The sequence below is a fragment of the Marmota flaviventris genome, chromosome 1, assembly GCF_047511675.1.
Source record: "Marmota flaviventris isolate mMarFla1 chromosome 1, mMarFla1.hap1, whole genome shotgun sequence".
Lineage (NCBI taxonomy): Eukaryota > Metazoa > Chordata > Mammalia > Rodentia > Sciuridae > Marmota > Marmota flaviventris.
The window spans coordinates 30,358,665-30,377,701 of NC_092498.1; the positions used below are offsets into that span (position 1 = coordinate 30,358,665).

Sequence of the window (19,037 nt, forward strand, 5' to 3'; positions counted from 1 at the left end):
TGCTAACGAAATCGCCCTATAAATTCAATTTCATTTATCCATCATCCATGCATTCCTTTCACACTAATTTTCCATCATCTACTTTTCACTAGCTAGGTGTCCTAAGCTGGAGCTGGGATCAAACACAAAGACAATTAAGACACAATCTCTGCTTTCAAGCAGCGTGGTTATAAACAGGTAAGGGAGATAAACACATATAGGACCAACTTACTGCGCGATTTTTCTATTTTTCTAAATTTTTCTATTCTAGCATTTGGCAGATATTATTTCCAGCATTTCAACCTGAGAGCATGATAATACATGTAGGAGAAAACTTTTTCCCTTCTAAGCTCCTTCTTACTTTTCACTTTCTTGCCCTTTGATTAGTTTTGTGGATACAGAGATTTTTAAAACATATAATGATGCTATTAGTTAACACAAAATTTTGTGTTTCCTTTACATAGATCCCCTCTGGCAAGGTACTTAGCCCCTCCTGGATAGAGCATGGATTCCAGGGGAGGAAAGAGAAAGAGGAAAATGACTGAAGAGCCATGGAGATAATTAAGGCTTCAGCAGTTGATAAAGTCTAGATCAGACCAAATCTTCTCAAGATATACCTCACATCCACTCAATGGGAAGAATTGTTTACACATCTTTTTATACGTGTGATCTGTGAATAAACACTTTCCTTTTAGCAATGAACTTACATGATCTCTCAAATATTCTGGGTGTAATGAAGAGATTGCACATGAGAAAAACTGGGGCTTAGAGCAACCAAATAATTTGCTCCAGGTCCCACAGCAAGAAAGCAGAGAAGCTGGGGACCAAATGCACATGATTAAACATGAAAACATGAAAGCATGTGCTTTCCTTACAGCATCAGGCTGTAAGGCTACCTTCAGAAGTGGAAGGGGTAAGCAACCCAGGAGGATTGAGAAGCGGCATTTCAGGTGGCCTGTGATCCTTAGCCAACTTCTCACAGAAAAATGGAGAGGGAAGGACACTCCAAACAGAGGGAACTGCCTGGGTAGAAGGAGAGGGGATGCAGCCAGGTGTGGTAACATGGAACACCTGTGGTAGAGATGAAGCAAGACTGGAAAAGTCCCTGGAGATGGAGGAAAAGGACCTAGAATGCCAGGGGAATAAGCTTTACTTTATTGTGCAGGCAAAACTTTTTTATTTTATTTTTTTATTAGTTGTTCAAAACATTACATAGCTCTTGATATATTATATTTCACACATTTGATTCAAGTGGGTTATGAACTCCCATTTTTCCCCTGTATACAGATTGCAGAATCACATTGGTTACACATCCACGTTTTTACATACTGCCATACTAGTGTCTGTGGGAGCAGCGGTGTGTGTGTGTGGGGGGGGGGGTAACAATACAAGGATGAAAGGCAAAACTGTAAATAGTAACAATGCTAATAAGCCTTTAGGGTAGAAATTTTCAACTGGAATAATATTCAACTAATATGTTATTAAATTTGTATTAAATTTAATAACATATTAGTTGATTTTCCTCTATTTCTCATTATTGTGTGGGCATTTCAGAATCTCAACAATGGAGAGAAGCACAGAAACCTAATCCATGAACACAGTGTCTGATGTTGGCATGTCCCTAGACTGGAAATAGAAGCATGAAGCTTTCATGTTTGAAGACCCATTGTAACAAGTTCAATAACCATTATATAAAGGATTTGGTTAATGGATGGTGCATCCATGCAATGCCAAACTAGGCAGATATTGAAAAAGTAATGTAGAGCCAGCCATATGTGTTGATATGGAAAATTGACCACTATGCATTATTGAGAGAAAAAGAGGATTATAAAACAGTTTATAGATTATGATAACTTATGTATAAACAAGAGGATGTACTAGTTGGCATTATGAAATTGCAGATATTCAGCAATTTCTAACCAACAAGATGGGAGATTTCATATTGTTCAGCTTGAGTATGTGTAGGAAACTATTGAATATATTTGAATATGTCCAGGAAAGTTTCCAAAAAGTTTATACAATCTACTCTTACTGGTGGTTACTGCTAAGTGTTGGTGGGTTGAAAGTATGGACAAAGGACTTTTTTATTATATGCCATATCCCTTCTTTTCTGATTTATTTTATGAAAGAACTACTCAGTTAAATAGATTCCCCTTCCTCTGATTCCATACTTACTATCTAACTTCTGGATGTAATTTTGCCTACACAAAAGTGGAAATAATGACCAGTTTACATGTTCACTTTGTACTTAAGAGTTATATTTCTCACTGTAAAAAATATTCAAAGATTTTTTTATTTATATATGACAGTGGAATGCATTACAATTCTTATTACATATATAGAGCACGATTTTTCATATCTCTGGTTGTATACATAGTGTATTCACACTAATTCGTGTCTTCATACCTGTACTTTGGATAATAATGATCATCACATTCTACCATCATTTATAACCCCATGCCCTCTTCCTTCCTTTCCAACCCCTCTCCCCTATCTAGAGTTCGTCTATTCCTCCCATGCTCCTGCTCCCTATCCCACTCAAAGGCTTTTTTAAAATAAAGAACTCAGGCCTGGGGTTGTGGCTCAGCAGTAGAGCGCCCGCCTGGCAATGTGAGGCCCTAGGTTCGATCCTCAGCTCCATATAAAAATAAATAATATGAAGGTACTGTGCCCAACTACAACTAAAACAAATATATATATATATAAAAAGAATTTGGGCTGGGGCTGTAGCTCAGTGGCAGAGTGCTTGCCTCGCACATGTGAGGCACTGGGTTGGATCCTCAGCACCACATACAAATAAATAAACAAAATAAAGACACTGTGTCCATATATCTAAAAAAATATTTCAAAAAAAAAAAAAAGAATTCAAACTTTGAAAAGCAAGTAGCCATTGACTAACTCACCTTTTGGAAATCTCAGGTTGAGACTTTTAGTGAATATAAGGAAATTACCAGGAATATGAGTCAGAAAGGAAAATTTCTGGTGCTCATGAAGCTTCAGCTGAATCAATGGGTTATAGTTTCACTAAAATTTTCCTCTTGTTCCATCTTTGTTGAGCTGACTCACAAGCTTGAAAAGTTCTTTGCCAATTATTTCAGGTTGGCTATTGTTAGCACTGAAAATGGACATTTTTTACATTTTTTCAGAATCAGTTTTATTGAGGTATAGTGTATGTATACACTATGTATTTTATAATGTATTGACTGTTTGATGATTTTGACAAATGGACAGTGATGTAATCATGACCACAATCACTTATCAAACATTTCCATCTTTCTAAAACATTCACTTGTATCTTTTTGCAGTTAATCTCCCCTTCCTTGCTTTCCCAGTCCCCGGAAACCAACATTTTCTATCATTATAGTTTTGCCTTTTCTAGAACTTCATATAAGTGGAATTAAACAGCCTTTTGTATTTGACCTTTTTCATTTATCTTAAGTGCTTTGAGATTTACCTCTGTTGTTGTGCATATCAATAGCTCTTCTTTTTTATTGTTGAGTAGTATTCCACTGTGTTTATAAATCACAAGTGTTTATTCATTCACCTGTTGATGGACATTTGGGTTGTTTCCAGTCTTTACCCATTACAAGTAAAACTACTGTGAACATTTATAAATAAGTATTAGTGTATACATTTTCATCTCTTTCTACTAAATGTCTAGAAGTGAGGTTACTAGGTGAATGTTAAGAATATGCTTAACTCTTAACTCTTTCCAAATTGGTCCTGTCATACTGCACTCCTACCATGGATAGTGAATTTCAGTTCTTCTACATCCTCAACCTTTGGAGTTGTCAAATTTTAAAATTTTAGCTAGCTCTATAGTGATAGCTCATTGTGGTTTCATTTGTATTCTCCTAAGAAAAAATGTAAGTCATCATTTCAGCTATTTATTCATCTTCTTGGGTAAGAGGCCATTTGAAATGTTTTGCCCACTTAAAGAACTGGATTATTGGTTATTATTGTAAGTCATGCCTATTAGTGGGACTGTGAAATCAATTTTAGCTACCAATATAAAAGGTAACGTGTGAAACATACAGCTTCATTTTGTGAAACTTAAGTTTGCTGAACAAACATGGACTCACCCCCACTATTAATTCTTAGCTAGAGAACAGGGAAATGGAAAATGGGCTGACATTGCAGAGGGTAAAATGAGTGACAAAGAGCTGGTAGACTATTCAAGGAATGTGGCTGTGAGTATAACAGAGATAACTGAAGGATTTGTATGGGCACAACTTTGAAGAAAATGATCCAGAATATATGCATGTGTGTACCAGATCAAGATGTTAGGTCATAGTCCTTCCTACAGATTATGAACCAGATGTTTAGGAGCTTCTCTCAGGCACAGTCTTACCAATCTTCCTGCACTTTTCTGCCTTCTCTTTCATAATTGCAGGCCTTGCTCTTGCAAACATTAATCTTTAGTTTTGAGTCCTCTCCAGCTTTATTTTGGATGCAAAAGCTTTACTGATCTCCAGTTTATCAGCTATTGATAAAAAAAATCTTCTGCATAGTCCCTTCTCTCATCTGTAAACTTTGGAAAGGACTGTCCACATTTTTGCATTTTCAATGTTTAGCGTAGCCAACTAATGAGGGCTCAATAAGTATTTGTGGAATGAACTCTAAACTCAGTAGGCTTCTAATTACATTTTTAAGCTTTGGAAGACTGAAAGGAATCCTTCAAAATAAAACACATTTTGCGAATACATTTTTGCAGTTTAATGCTTTGTTATTTACCATAGTTATATTCATTTTACATTAAAGTAAAAGCTACTCTGAAGGCTGAGGCAGGAGGATCACAAATTTGAGGCCAGCCTGGGTGAGTTAGGGCAACCCTGTTTCAAAGTGTAAAATAAAATTTAAAAAAAGGGCTGGGAGGGAGCTGGGGTTGTGGCTCAGTGGCAGAGCGCTTGCCTGGCATGTGTGAGGCACTGGGTTCAATGCTCAGCACCACATATAAATAAATAAAATAAAGGTATTATGCCCATCTTCAATTAAAAATGTTTTGTTTTGGTGTTTTTTTTTAAATAGGGCTGGGAGTGTAGTTCAGTGATAAAGTGTTTACTTAGTAAGTGTAAGTCCTTGGGTTCAGTCTCTAGTATTGTAGCAAACAAACAAACAAAATGATGAGGAGAGTAATTCAAATTCGAGAAAGCAGTTTAAATTTGCCTTTTTTATTGTTTTTATTTGCTACCAATATTTTTATTGTAAGAAATACAAAAGGTATGACAAATGAACAGAGCATTTTCTTTTTGTTTCAATTTCGCTTCTGTGTAAGTGAACACAATGGACAGTAACATTTCAACACTAATTTTGAAAAAACAACGAATTCCATTATCTGACGATAAATACCGATATTTGCATTCTAGCACCCAGTAAGACATCCAGTTTCCAAAGGATTATTGACTGTAACCCTCTGAATTTCCTGACCTGTTACCTTTGCCATGACAACAGAATCGACACTGCAGTTCTTTCTCTCCAATTAAGTGTCAGGGTAAGATGCAAACAGGAATGGCTACCCCAGAGATCCCAGGTCAGAAAGCATCTCTTACTTAAGTTACTTTAAAAAAACAGAGTTCTAGTGGTGGGGTATTTAATGGAAGTTGTGGAGATCCTTGGATGACATATTTTACCTGACACAAACACCTATTTTTCTGTTCTCCTCTTCTGATGGGATGGGCTTAGATAAACTGACCACTATTTTTATCTGCCTCAAGGGAAGAGAGCGAGAACATTCAGCTCAGGGCCCTCTAAAGACATTTCCGTGTGGAACAGGATATGGCCCACTTGGCCCTGTCCGATGTTGTCTGTACCCAAGGTCATTTTTTTTTTTTTTTGAGGGCTGATAGTCCATATAGTTAAGAAAATCCCTGCTTTCCCAGGGCTGTGCTACACCCACCCTTGAGTAGAACATAGGAAGGACGCTGGGGTGGACCTGACAGGCCAGTGTGGTTACTCTCAACCTTGTATGCAGAGAAAAGAACAGATCTAACACCAAGTCATTGGCCAACATTCTTGTAAGACTGTTCCTGGCAGTGATTTTCCACACTGCATTTTTGACCTGCTGGGTCCAAAGCACCAAAACAGAGCATTCTGTAGCAATGTGAGCAAACGGAATGAGAGTAATTATGCACCTTTAGGGAACATGCACCCTGATGTCTGTACCCTGATATTAAATAGCAGAATGAATTTCAAGTATGAAGAAATACAGTAGAAGTATAGCCTGCAAATGGATAGAAAACAGCAGCCTGGAATGTGGTTTATATTCTTGGTTAGTTTTTCTCTTGGTACCACAGCCAAAACTGAATGCTTCCTAGAATGACTTGGTTAAAGATCAAGATGCATACAAAGATGCTAGAGGGCATGTCTAATTGATGTCATGGGCACATTCAGTGCCTGGCATCACGAACCACCTATTGATGACCGTGGCCAGCTGAATGTTAAGTAGGAGTGGTGGCCAGGTCTAGGCAGGCACACTGTGGTATCTAATCTCATGATGTCCTTGATGACTCCAAATGAGCAGAGGACAGAGAGCACCACTTGGACAGGTCAGGGTGGTGGCAAGGAGCACCTTAGTTGGAGAGAGGAAGAGATGGTTACAGGGATGGGGTCAGGATGTAGGCTGTGGAGATAGGTAATAGTCATCCTGGGCTGTTCTCATAGCCTAGATTAGTATCTGATGTGCACAGTCTCTCCATTCTGAGAACTGTGATTTCACATATAGAAACCAATAAGTCAAAAGTCCAAATTAAGATTTTTTTTTAAAAAAACTTTTAAAACATTTTCTCTTTTAAGTAAAAAAAGAAAGAAGTTTACTGTGTATGGCAGCCTTGCTGAAACTTGGAAGAAAGTTTTTACTATGGGAATGCTGAAGCACTAATACATTTTACAGTGAAAACATGCGCATCTTAGAAATGATAATCCTACAAAATTCTCTAGTTCTAATCTGCCCTCTATAGGAACTGACATTGTGCTTTTCTTAACACATACTGCTTTTCTATACAAAACACTTGCCCTTTAACCTTCAGATCAAATACCAGAAATACCTAAAATACCAGAAATGCAGCAAGCTTTTGAGGTGTTGGGAATTGCTGGTTGCTAAAATCCCTTTTTCAATTACTGTATGAACAACCCTTGCTTTTTATTACCAGGCTGGATTGCTTCTGTACACAGCTAAGTTGCCCGAAGCATGGAAACTTGGACTTCTTCATCTGACCTGCTCTGGAAGCCTCAAGGCACAAGCTGCCAGTTCTGCTTCTACAGAACAGCTTTCACACTGCTCCCCTTTCAGCAGTACTACCTGTTCCCACTTCTGCACAGGACACCTAGTACACACTAGATCTTGGGGAGAAGCTTCTTCACAAGGCCAGACAGAAGGCACCGCCCAGACACTTGTCTCTGCCTGGCATCTATCTACTCTGCTGGCCACCTGGCCCAGTTCCTAAATGAAGGCAATCTCTAAAATGCTTTTCTACCTTTAGCTTTTACTTTTGCTGTAATTTCACCCTATACTATATGCATATTCAACACAAGCAACAACTACAAAGACCTCTGCTTTAATTTGTTTACATAATGATAAAACACCAAAAATACTACATCTATAGACTTATATCTACTAATCAAAATAAAAATGCATGCAGCTTACTTGGGGGTTTCATCTAACTTTTAATTTCAAGACCATGATAATGAACCTCAAATGCAAGCCCTAGTAAATCTGCCTTCAGTTGTACTTTCACAGGACTAGTGTGACTCAGAAATAAATAATATACATGAATAATAATAGAAATAATTTATGCAAATGTAGAACAACTTGAAAAAAATTCTCCACCTGCTAAGTGCTGTATCTAGGTTGCTATTAATTCCAAATACTAATACATTTATTAATGGTCACTGGAAAATAAATGAATAAAAAGTAAGTAAGGAGCTATAACTTACATGTGTATATGATTGCAAACAAAGGCCAAGAGTGAAAAGACATGGTACACTTGCGGGTTCAAAAAATGCACTACTGTTGGACCAATTTTAAGTATTCAAAGACTTAACGGTCAAACTCAGAGTTGCTGGTGACCACAGAAGTATTGTTAGCTAATACATGTTATTCATTTCATAAAATTTAAGATTAGAAATTTTCAAGTAAGGGCTCCAAGGTACCATCAGAATTTTGACCTAAACACAGAGGGAATTTGAGTAAAAACCAGTCTGAAATTAAATATTGGTGTCGTTTTGTGTTTACTGATTAGTGCTAAAGTCACAGTTCTTTTCAGTCAATATACAGCTATATGTCTCCTTTAGGAAAATCTACTTTTGATTCCAAACTTCTAAAGTAGAGAAGGGGTTGATTTTTTTCTTTCTTTATTTTTTTTGGTGGGTGTGATCAGATTATTCACACAAAAGATTCCTCTCAACAGGAAAGCCCCCTCTTACAGGAGATAATTAACTTACATGCCTGTAATTACTTGAAGGGTGGAGGAGGGGGAGAAAAATTGGAAACTAAAGAGGAACTTTTGCCAACTGAAGATGGAGTAGAAAATAAACAACTTTTCAAAACAACTTTTCCAGGAATCTCCTTTGCCATCATAAATGTAGAATGACAGAAAAAAAAAAAAGAAAGAAATAAAAAGCATTTCCTGCAATTATACGTCTTCTCTTAAAAAAAAAAAAAAAGGCTGAGCTTACAACTTGGGATGCCTGGTAGAGCTTCGCAGAGAGCAGCTTCTACCGCATCCCTTCATACCCGAACGTTCAGAGAATTATGTTGTACTTATTTATGCACAGAAGACACCCGTTGACTTCCTGCGTCATTTTACTTCCTTAGATTGCAGAACGGATGCCTCTGAGACAGCAGCAGAGCCTGGACCTCGGGCGGTCTCCCGCCTGGTGGGTCTCGGGCAGCTCCGCCCCCTGCCACTCTCCTGCTGAGGGGCGGGGCGCCGCGCCCGGAAGGCGTCCAGGTGCGGATCAAGTTGGGAACGCCAGCCAGTGACGTTCGCTCTGGCCCAGGTAACAGACCTGGGTTTGAAGTGGACCTTTCTGGGGGCTTAAATTGGGCTCCCCTTCGGGGAGGGCTGAGGGTGCGCTGGGTCATGATTTCTTAGAACTTTGACAGTTCCTAGTGTGTGTGGCATTTTGATTCAGTGTGAATCACCAAGATTTTCTTGCCTGCCTCTCTGGAGGAAAGCAGGTACCACTGAGTTTCTGCCATTCAAGAGTGAGTACACGGCCTATTGTACTGTGTTACAGAAAATGAAGAATACTGTCATTTCCTTCCTCCTAAATTTTGTTAATCATTAGGGGAGGGGCAAGAGGAAAGTGGGTCTCTGAGCAGAAACGTAAATTAAAACAAACATATCATGAATGCTAAAAACCTTTAAAAGTGGAGAAACCAGAGATGTGGAGAGTTGCTAAATTATGCTCATATACCTAGACAATACCTAAGAGTTAGAATTTCTTAGGAATTTGCATTAGTCATTATACAAGTGTAAAATTTACCAGGTCTTTTAGCATTTTAGTGCTGTTTCAGTATAGCAATTCTTTAGAAAAGATTTTGTCTATTTAATTATTGATGCACTACTTATTTTGCTCATCTGATTTTTAAATTAGAATTTTAAAGTGGAATCAGTGTCAAAAGGTCACCATGGTAGAGGATGTGAAACCAGTAGACTGGGGTGTTGGTGTTTTAACTGGGGCTTCTTGATTAAATTTTATACTCCTAACCAAACTATTCTGTTCACAAAATGAGAATTGCCTTTTTAATAAATGAGTCTGCCCAAAGTAGAAAAGTGAGGTAACTAGGTACCTCAAAAAAAAAAAAAAAAAAAAGTGTCCTGAATAAAAGTGACTAGGCTTTCTTGACTCAACTTAAGATCAAAATAGGCATAAAGTCATCTAGCACAATTAATTTTCAGACAATCGTTCAGAACCTAGATAAACAACTAAAATATCTTAAGTTACAGAACATTATGAACACTATTAATTATATTTAGGAACAAGTGCTAGGCAGAAGTTAAAGATGTGCAGAAAAAAAGAATAAAGTCCTTAGAACTACCTCTTCAGCCTTGGCCAGATTTTTATTTTTTTGAAAGCGCCACCTTGTGGAACACACTGTAATAAAACAGAAGAGTCCAGCTCTTAGGACTGTGAATTAACAGACCTTTTTTAAAAGTTTTTTTTTTTTAACTACTTTTCATACCTACCATTAAAAATAAACAAAAAACTACCTTCAATTTCTACAACATTAACTTTAAATTTCTGTAATAGTATCTCAATAGATGCTTGGGGGGGGTGGGGCGGGAAAGCGTGTACTTTCAAGTAGCTCTTTCTTCTTAAAGGCCAGAGCACCAGGATCAAGGAAACCAAGATTCTAATGGAAGTCCATTTATTAATCTAAACTAACTCCCCGAGAATACCAGCAAACCAGTAAATGCAAAATACTTTGAAAAGCTGGTACTCCACTTAAAAAACAAAAACAAAACAAAACAAAAACTAATTGAGAAAAAAACATTAAGAGTATCATTTTCCTCCTACTTCTACAGTTCTGTTATTTACAAAGATCAGAAGACAGAGAAGGCCAAAGGAATAGATTTGGCTTATTTTCTAAAAAAGAACAAGTTAGAAATGCTTGAGATATAAGTATGTATCAAAATTGGACTAAAATTGTATTGATAATAATGAAGTCAGTAAGGAATGAAAATGCTATTTTCTCATGCTTTTGAGGAAATACCATTACTATTTTCCCCAGGATTTACATTGCTTTCAGGCTTTGGTAGTCTCAGGAAGTTTTTTGGAGAAGGCATATGTACTTAATGTATTAATGTACATGATAAAGGAGTTTGTAAGATTTACAATTTTTCAAAAGTCCCAATGGCATAGGAATCACATGCCTTAAAAAATGTTTTTTTTTTTTTTTTAAACAGTGAATACTCTAAGGCATATGTTAATTTATGCCTGGGATAGCTTTTCCATAAGATTTGTTTTTGAACATGTCAAGTCCATAGTTGCCAGGTGATTTTAATATCAATTCTTACAATATACTTGAGGATAAAAAAATATATGCTTCAAAATATATGTAACTTTGAAACTACCCTTTGAATATGTTCAGTTTCTTCAGAATTTCCTCTATTCACTGTCCAATGTTTCATAAATAATTTTTAAAGATTTAGAAGTCATGCCACAAAAAAGAAGTCATGCCACATCTTTATTCTTATGTCACAACATCAAACGTGCATTCTTTTGAATTCTGTCAATATGTTCCTAGAGCCAATTATGCAACAAAAGTTTGTATTTGGAAAATAAAATGTAAGACACTCTCATGTGCTTATCATAAAAATAGTCAAGTTGTCACTTAAAAGATAAGCAATTCTTTGAACATAAGAATTTTAATATGCTTATGATATCATGAAGTTCACATGATTTAATTTCCACAATGGAATGAGAATTGCATTACTGACTTTAATTAGGCACCACTTTAAAGAGAGGCAGCTATTGTTATTAAAAAATCAATTTAAATACATAATTTAAAGTTCAAAATATTTGGTACTATTGGTTTTTTTCAACAAAATGGATAGTACCATGTTCTAGAATCAAACTATATATTTTTCTATTAAAAGGAACACATTTTCTTTAAGATCTTAACATCTGTGCATTCTGAAATTTTCATTTGTACTGGAAACTAATATGCCGAGATTCTACTCTCAGTTGAATAATTTTAAACTATTTTTAGTAAATCACCTGGGGCTAAATGAAAAACCTGCCATTCACAGTGTGTGCTTCCTGAGGGAAAAATCTGAGAATATAGGGGGCTGAAATGGCCCCAAGCTTTCTTCCAGAGAGGCTCTTTCTCTTTGAGTTTCCAGCCTCTTCAGAGGGACAAAGTGGGAGGCTCCAACCCAATGAGTTCTTACAAGCTCTCAGGAATTATGTTCTTGAGCTTAGGTTACCCTTTGCCATGAGATAGCTTATGATAAACAGATATGTTTCTTTTCCTTTTTTTTATACTGAGGTTGTTATAACTCCATAACAGCCCACAAGGTCTGGGCCACCAGAACCACGCCCCAAACAGAAGCTATAAGGCACATACATATGTACACTAGTTCTAGAATATATTCAAACGTGATTTCAAATCCGATACTTTTTCTTGCCATAAGCTTCTTTCTTGGGGCAGTAGGATCTTTTCAGTTAACCACTGCCTAGCTTTTGGGAAAGAAGTCTGAAGCCATGTTACAGAAGAATAAGCGATATTCACTAGGTTCTTATTCTACTGTATGCTTCAAAAAGTGCCCTAATGGCAAAGCTGCTCATGGGGTACCTGGGTTTTAGAAGTGGTGAGCCTGGGTGTAAAGACATACAACAAGAGAATCATTGCCTAAATGCAACCACCATGGCAATGGAAGAACTATGAGACTTAACTGAGTTTGTGAAGCTGAGATGCCCTTTCATTCTGTGCCACCAGAGGGTGATGGGCAAAGCATCTAGTGCCAAAATGTGTTTGAATTTTTCTTTACAAACATTACTTATAAATAAGCCCAAAGCAGATGCTATAAATAAAAACTGAGCTCACCAACTTATTTAAAATTCTAAAAATGCTGAAAAATTCCAGTTAAGAACAGCTGCATTTTTCTTGAGGGAACCACTGAAAAAACTTTTGCAAAAGCAAAGAGTCAAGTTATGTTCACTTTAACACATGGATACCAACCAAGAAAAGGTCATGGTGAATCAGTGCAGTGAATTTTAAAATTAAATTTCTAGGCCCCAGGGGAAAAAAATGTCTTTTGTCTTTTGAACCTCAATCAAAGGCAGAACTAATTTCCAGGTAAGACTTAGAATATACCTTGCTCAGAATGCTCCTAGATTCATTATATCTCAAGCATTTACAGTGGTGACAACACATCATTAATGCTGTCACAGGAAGGAAGTATAAAACATGCATAGCCCATCTTTTTTACCTTGCGTTAGAAAACATTCCTGTTCCTAAAGCTACTGAACTAGAACAATGTTAAACAATGTATGTTTTAAAAAAGAACAGTTCTATCCCCAAAAAGCTTTTGAGAAGAAAACATCTCCTAAATTTTCTTCTTGTTCAGGAATTATGTTCTTAAGCTTAGGTTATCATTACCCTTTGCTATGAGATAACAATATGAAGCTGGGAAGAATTCAGTGAGCTTGATAATGCATAAGCATCATTTGAAACACTTTCTACTGAGCAAAGCAATGGCCAGTCCTTGAAAAGCCTAACTCTCAACACAATCTAGCTGTTTGTTGCATGTACTCAAACAGTCAGAAAGCACAGGAAGCTGAACTTCTCCAAAGACGCTTTCTGTGTCTTCTGGTTACTCAAGTTCTCTCAGCACCAAACTATAGAGAAGGCAGAGGTGGTATGGGATACAAAGGATGAGAGAGAAAGCATCTCGAGAAAAAGTAGAGCTGTTTATAATGCCCAGGTCAGGCTGGTCCTGCAGACAGCAGGAGTGAGCACAAGGCACTGGAAACAAGCATGGCCTGGAGGAGGGAGACAAAGATTATTTAGAATATTAACAGCTAGCTCTAAAAAAGAGTTAAAGACATTCCCTCAGAAATTACACTAAGCATAAATTCTACAAAAATGTAAAACACTAAGTAACAGTTTATAGCAATCTGTGTGCTGGTGACAGAGTGGAACAAGTATCCTATTCATTGCTTAGGTAACTCAAGCAGATGCCAGGTAGGAAGACTGCATCAAGAACATATGGGGTCCTGTTAGGATTGCAGAATCAAGGCCATAAACCATAATCTGAAGCTGCCTATTTATGAAAGGTTCATTGAAAGCAAGCAAGCAGGTGGTGCATGGAACAGCTTTGGCATCTGTTATGAGTTATGAAATGGGAGCAATATATATGAGAGGTGCTGGGAGATAGATAAGATGGACACTTTGCAAATAAGGCAGTGCATAGTGAAAAGTACAGTGTAATAGATACAGAAAATTTAAATGGTATCTCTGTCCCTGGTCAGAGAGAACTACTCTCCAAATCCAAACAGGAAACAGTTTTGACAAATTCCTAAAAACAAAAACTAAGTAAAAACGAAAACCGAAAAAGAAGTCAAGACATTTCAAACCAGAAAATAAAGGTTTTCTCTAGTTTTTCTTTTTTAACCTATTCGAGGTACAATCCCTAAATCTATAGCAAGTAATAAAAAGCTTATATTTTCAAAAGAAACAGTAAAGCATGATACTATATAGAAGGTTAAAATAGACTTACAACAAGTAAATTCAGTTTCAAAAGAGTAAATAGAATGCATGCTTTAAAAAACAGGTCTCTTAAAGGATATTAGAATTTTTTTTCTTCCTTTTTGCTGTGTGTCTAAAACTTCATCTTTAACTGCTAACAAATTTACTCCTTTTGGCCAGAACAGAAATGCTGAGGACATAGGCTCAACTTTCTAATTTGAGAAGATCATTCTGGTGAATCACCTTCAGTGGACAGCGCCTGGAATTTATCGGTCACCTTGAGTCTTTAAAATTCAATTATTCTTGCCGTTTACAAAAAGTAACACTTTAAGAGATCACAAAATCTCTCTTACACACATGTACACACACACTCAAAAGTACCAAATCAGGCCCAGCAGGTGCAGAGAGGTTACATCATAACTCAGCTGTGCCTGGATCACCCACTTCACACTGGCAGCATTCAAGGTTAGAAATATGAAATGGCAGCACAATTGGTCAGCAGCTTCTCTTCTTCTGGAATTTTTCCAGGTTCTTGAAATAAACAGACAGACAAATGAATGAACATAAAGCTGCAATCACTCTTGCATTGATTCCAAAACAGTAAACTAGGCGATTTCCTTGAAGAAGCAGAACCCATCCAAAAGATGGCAGCTGGAAGGCCTCCAGACAGTGACCTTCAATAGCTCTGCTCAGGGGGACCCATCAGCCACTACGGGTATTCTCCAGATGATCAGCTCAAGATAGCCACGGGGACCTTAGGCTGTATTCAGCTCTGAGGGGTTCTGGCTGGGCGGCAGGTGGGAATCCAGGTTCTCCTTGCACCTCTCCAGGTCTTGGAAGTATGGGTGAGACAGGGCGCTGTAGGCAGATATTCTTTTGGCTGGATTAAATGTCAGGCACTTCTGTAATAAAGAAAAAGAGATTGACGGATATAAAACATTAGTGTAAATAATATGCTTTACATAGTTATTCCTCTATTCACTGTCATGTATTAAATATATCTATAATAAGAATGCATATTTATTTCAAGGAACACTACATAATATGTAGACAGTACTTTACTTGTATATGCCCCTAATGCATAAATTGCCCTGAAGGAAAAGACAACATCCTTTGGTTGTCTGTGGTATGTTGCTGACCTACAGTTTCTCTCCAGACTATTCCAGATTCCTTAAAAAATGGAGGTGTAGCTCAGTGGAAGAGTGCTTGTTAGCTTGTTTGATCCCCAGCACCCCCAAAGTTAATATTATATTTGTAGTATGTATATAGCCTTACTTACGCTGAGATTCTTCTAGAAAACTTAGTTCTATAGCCAGGGACTTCACCCTATCGCCTTGCCTTCTCCCAGGGTTTGTCAATGTGCAGATAACAGATGAGGTGCCCTACTTAGGTGTAAAGGGTAATTACTGAACAAGGTGGTGGAGGTGTAAAAGGTAATTACTGAACAAGCCCCGCCTAGTCCTATTACTTGCCCTAGGACTGCATCACCCAGGAGAAGGATGCCCTCTTTCTAACTCTCAGCAAGATGCCCCATTGGTTAGCAGCATCCCTTCAAGGAACCCGTAAGATTCAATTCAAGTCTCTAAAGTCTATTCCAGGTGGACGATTCAAGCACAGGAGTACTATAGCAAATGAGCTGGTCCCTGCACTTAAGTAGTACCTGGTCTGAGTCAAATTGTCTGGTCAGTTTGGCTAGGCAACTGAGGTAGAAGGTAAAAGTAGGGACAGGTGAACCTCTGCTCCCAAACTGTCAACCAAGTCCCCAATGTCAGTCTCATTTCCACTTCAACCACATGTAATCTTGTTCCTCCACTCCTTTCTCCTTTTACCAAGCTGAGCACCTACCTGGTGACAAGCACTAATTACCATGAGTAGGACCTGCCCATTGTCCCAGGAGCCACAGGCTACAAAGAAGCAAACCATTTGAGGCAATGCCCACTGAAGGGAAGTGGGCCTCTGTAATGCCTATAAATTTCAAGACCTCTATGTAATCCAAAGACTTAATATTTTTATGGTTATGCAGACTTTCCCACTCATTTGGGGTTCCTGCTCACAGTCCTCATTATGTTCTGACTAGATTACGGACCCCATTAATAGTTGAAAGCTACTGATCTTAAAGAAAGGCACATACAGGCTGGGGGGGTAGCCCAGTGGTAGACCACTTGCCTAGCATGTATGAGGCACTAGGTTCAATCCTTAGGACCACATAAAAAATATATGAATAATAAAATAAAGGTATTGTGTCCATCTACAACTAAAAATAATAAAAAAAGAAAGGTACATATAAATAGAAAATTCTATATATAATTTCAGGCAAATTCTCTAGTCCCCTGAAATCTTATTTATCCTAAGCTCCCTATCAGTCTGCAAATATCAGTTTCAGTTTTGGGTCTTCTGAAAAATCAAGAGCTAAATAGCAGGCAGAGAGAGGAGCTTGTAGCTGGGGATATAGCTTGGTTGGTATATCCACATGCACAAGCCCCTGGGTTCAATATTCAGCACCACCACCAAAAAAAAAAAAAAAAAAAAAAAAAAGAGTACAATCCAGAAAGGTGCTTGTGTGTAGAATGGATTCACTGTCTCTAATAGACAACTTTAGAAAAGCTTTGCAAAGACTGCCCTTCCAAAGGACAGAAAAGCAGGGGCAAGTTCTTGAGCCTGAGTCTCTCTTTCTGCAGTCCAAGGAGGAAAAGATAGGGCAATGGCATTAGGGGCGGGGGTGGGGGAAAGCAGTCCCCTAGGACATAGGAGAGAAGAGAAAAGCTTTGTGGGAATATGTGTGAGATAGGAAGAGATGTCCCTAGAGGATTATCTGGGGGGAAGCCCTTTCCTGCAGCTGCACTGATAGTTTAAGAGCTGGGAAGAGAATGGAGGGAAGGAGAGCTCCTTACTCAAACAAGGGTGTGTGTGAGAACTCCAAAGGGAACTCTTAATACATTCTGTCCTACAGAATTATAGTTAGAAAAGGGAGTTAAGTTCTATTACTGCTCTATTTCAGGAACAAGGCTGGCATGAGAATTAACTCTAAGATCTTGTGTAATAATATTGCTTCTGCACAAAAATTTAATTTCATTGCCAAATAACTACTTACAAAATGAGGTTTTAGAATCATAACTTAGCAAAGACTCGAATACTGTGATAGACTGGATAATTTTTCGCATATACTCCCTTTCTTCTCTCTTCTCCCTCCGAAGGAGGGGTAATCCTTCCTCCATTTCAAGTTGGCCTTGGCTATGTAACTTGATTTGGATAACAGAATGTGGAAAGACGACTGTGGCAGGATGATTCTTCTAAGCCTAGGCCTTTGGGGGCACTGTATGTTCTCGCCTGCCTTCTGGGAGCGTCTACCTACTGCCATGAGGAAAACACGCCCCAGGGAGCTGCTGCTTCTTGTGGAGAAGACCTGTACTTGACCACAGCCTGAAGCAGATGTCAGAGGCTCTTAATTCAGGAGGTAAAGGATATACCCATTACTGACTGGGTTCTGTCACCAAGAATAGCTCCCAATAAGTATACTCTTCTGTACCTATTTTTCTGGCCTTTGAGTACAGAAACTTAGGTAAAGCACCAAGTATTATAAGTTTGAGTCTTAAGGATTTTACATGTGCATGGCATGTTAAATACTTAATAATTAAGAAATTGGTCCCAGAAGGAGTTTTACTACTTGGTTCCTTTGGAAAAACATTCCCCCAAGATGTTACTATTTATGAAAAGGACCTTAAAATGACAAACAAGTTACTTAAGGCAGCACGAAGTTTAAACAAGGAAAGATAATATTTACTTCTAAACAAGTATATGCCCAAGCAAATCCAGAAGCTTCTAAGGCTTCATTCAAAGATGGCAGATTTTATTCAGAGTGTGGATCAGAAGGACATTCCAGAATCAAAATCCACAAAACCCATGAAGAAACTGCAGCCAGCTGTGATAGCTGTAGCCCTTGCTGAACTGATTCTTGTGCCCAGAGCTCAGTATGAATAATACCAGGGCACAGAACTGCATGAACTTACCAGAAGCAGGTCTTTGCCAAGTTCGTCGATATCTGATACAAACTTCTCAATGGGTTGGGCAGATTTGGAATGAAAAGCCTGCCTGGGCAGGGCAACGTCTCTAGGCCAGTCCTCTTCTCCTGGGAGTCCAATTACACTAGGGAAGAACACGTGAATGTGGGCATTAGCTGCTATGCCAAGTTGTTTCCTCACCAAATTCTAAAGAAAGCAAAATCTCTTGAGGCACTAGGGACAGAGATTCCCCAGGAGAAATTCACTTTATGACTATTTGTCTCTGCCCTACTGCAATATGGTGATCATCTAACAGGAGAGGATAGGTAAACTTATAGGAAAATTGTAAAATTCATAGGAAGGAGATAAAGGATTACTCTGGCAGCAGTATAAAATATATGAGATTATGTAGAAATGGGGGATATATTAAGGGCAAACCCTAACATACTGACAAAGCAGGACCTGCTGGATTCAAAGGAGACCAGATGGGTATAAAAAGTCTTCCTTTATGCCCACGAGTGTTCTTTGAGTTCTGATGGAACACCTCAGTGAGGACATGCTTTCTGTCATGGTTTCATTAATACATCCATTTGGTTAAAGAGTAATTCCCCAAACAGAGATTTCACACATTGGAATCAGACAAAGAAAAATGGCTAAAAGGTATGTTCTATTTTATGCAAACACTATTTTATAAAGAACTCTACAGTATTCCAGAGGAATAAAACAATAAACCATAAGAATATCACTCACATTTTCTCTGAAAACCATTCTGGGATCAGAGTCGTAGAGAGAATAATAAGTGATAAAGAGAGCATAGGCTTTGGAAAGAGGTAGATCTGGGTTCAAATTCCACACCTCTCACT

The 19,037-nt window shown here is 38.0% G+C and overlaps 1 protein-coding gene across 1 annotated transcript in view; it reads right to left on the reverse strand.

Annotated features, from left to right (window-relative positions):
• Positions 1-5,134: 5,134 nt before the first annotated feature.
• Positions 5,135-19,037, reverse strand: part of Cdk6 (cyclin dependent kinase 6) — a 212,554-nt gene continuing 198,651 nt past the window's right edge. Inside the window, exons 6-7 of the mRNA XM_027919898.2 lie at positions 18,184-18,319; positions 5,135-15,078 (exon numbers count right to left, since the gene is read on the reverse strand). Coding sequence (XP_027775699.1) covers positions 14,932-15,078; positions 18,184-18,319 — 283 coding nt within the window. The 3' untranslated portion in view covers positions 5,135-14,931. The remainder of the gene's footprint in view (positions 15,079-18,183; positions 18,320-19,037) is intronic.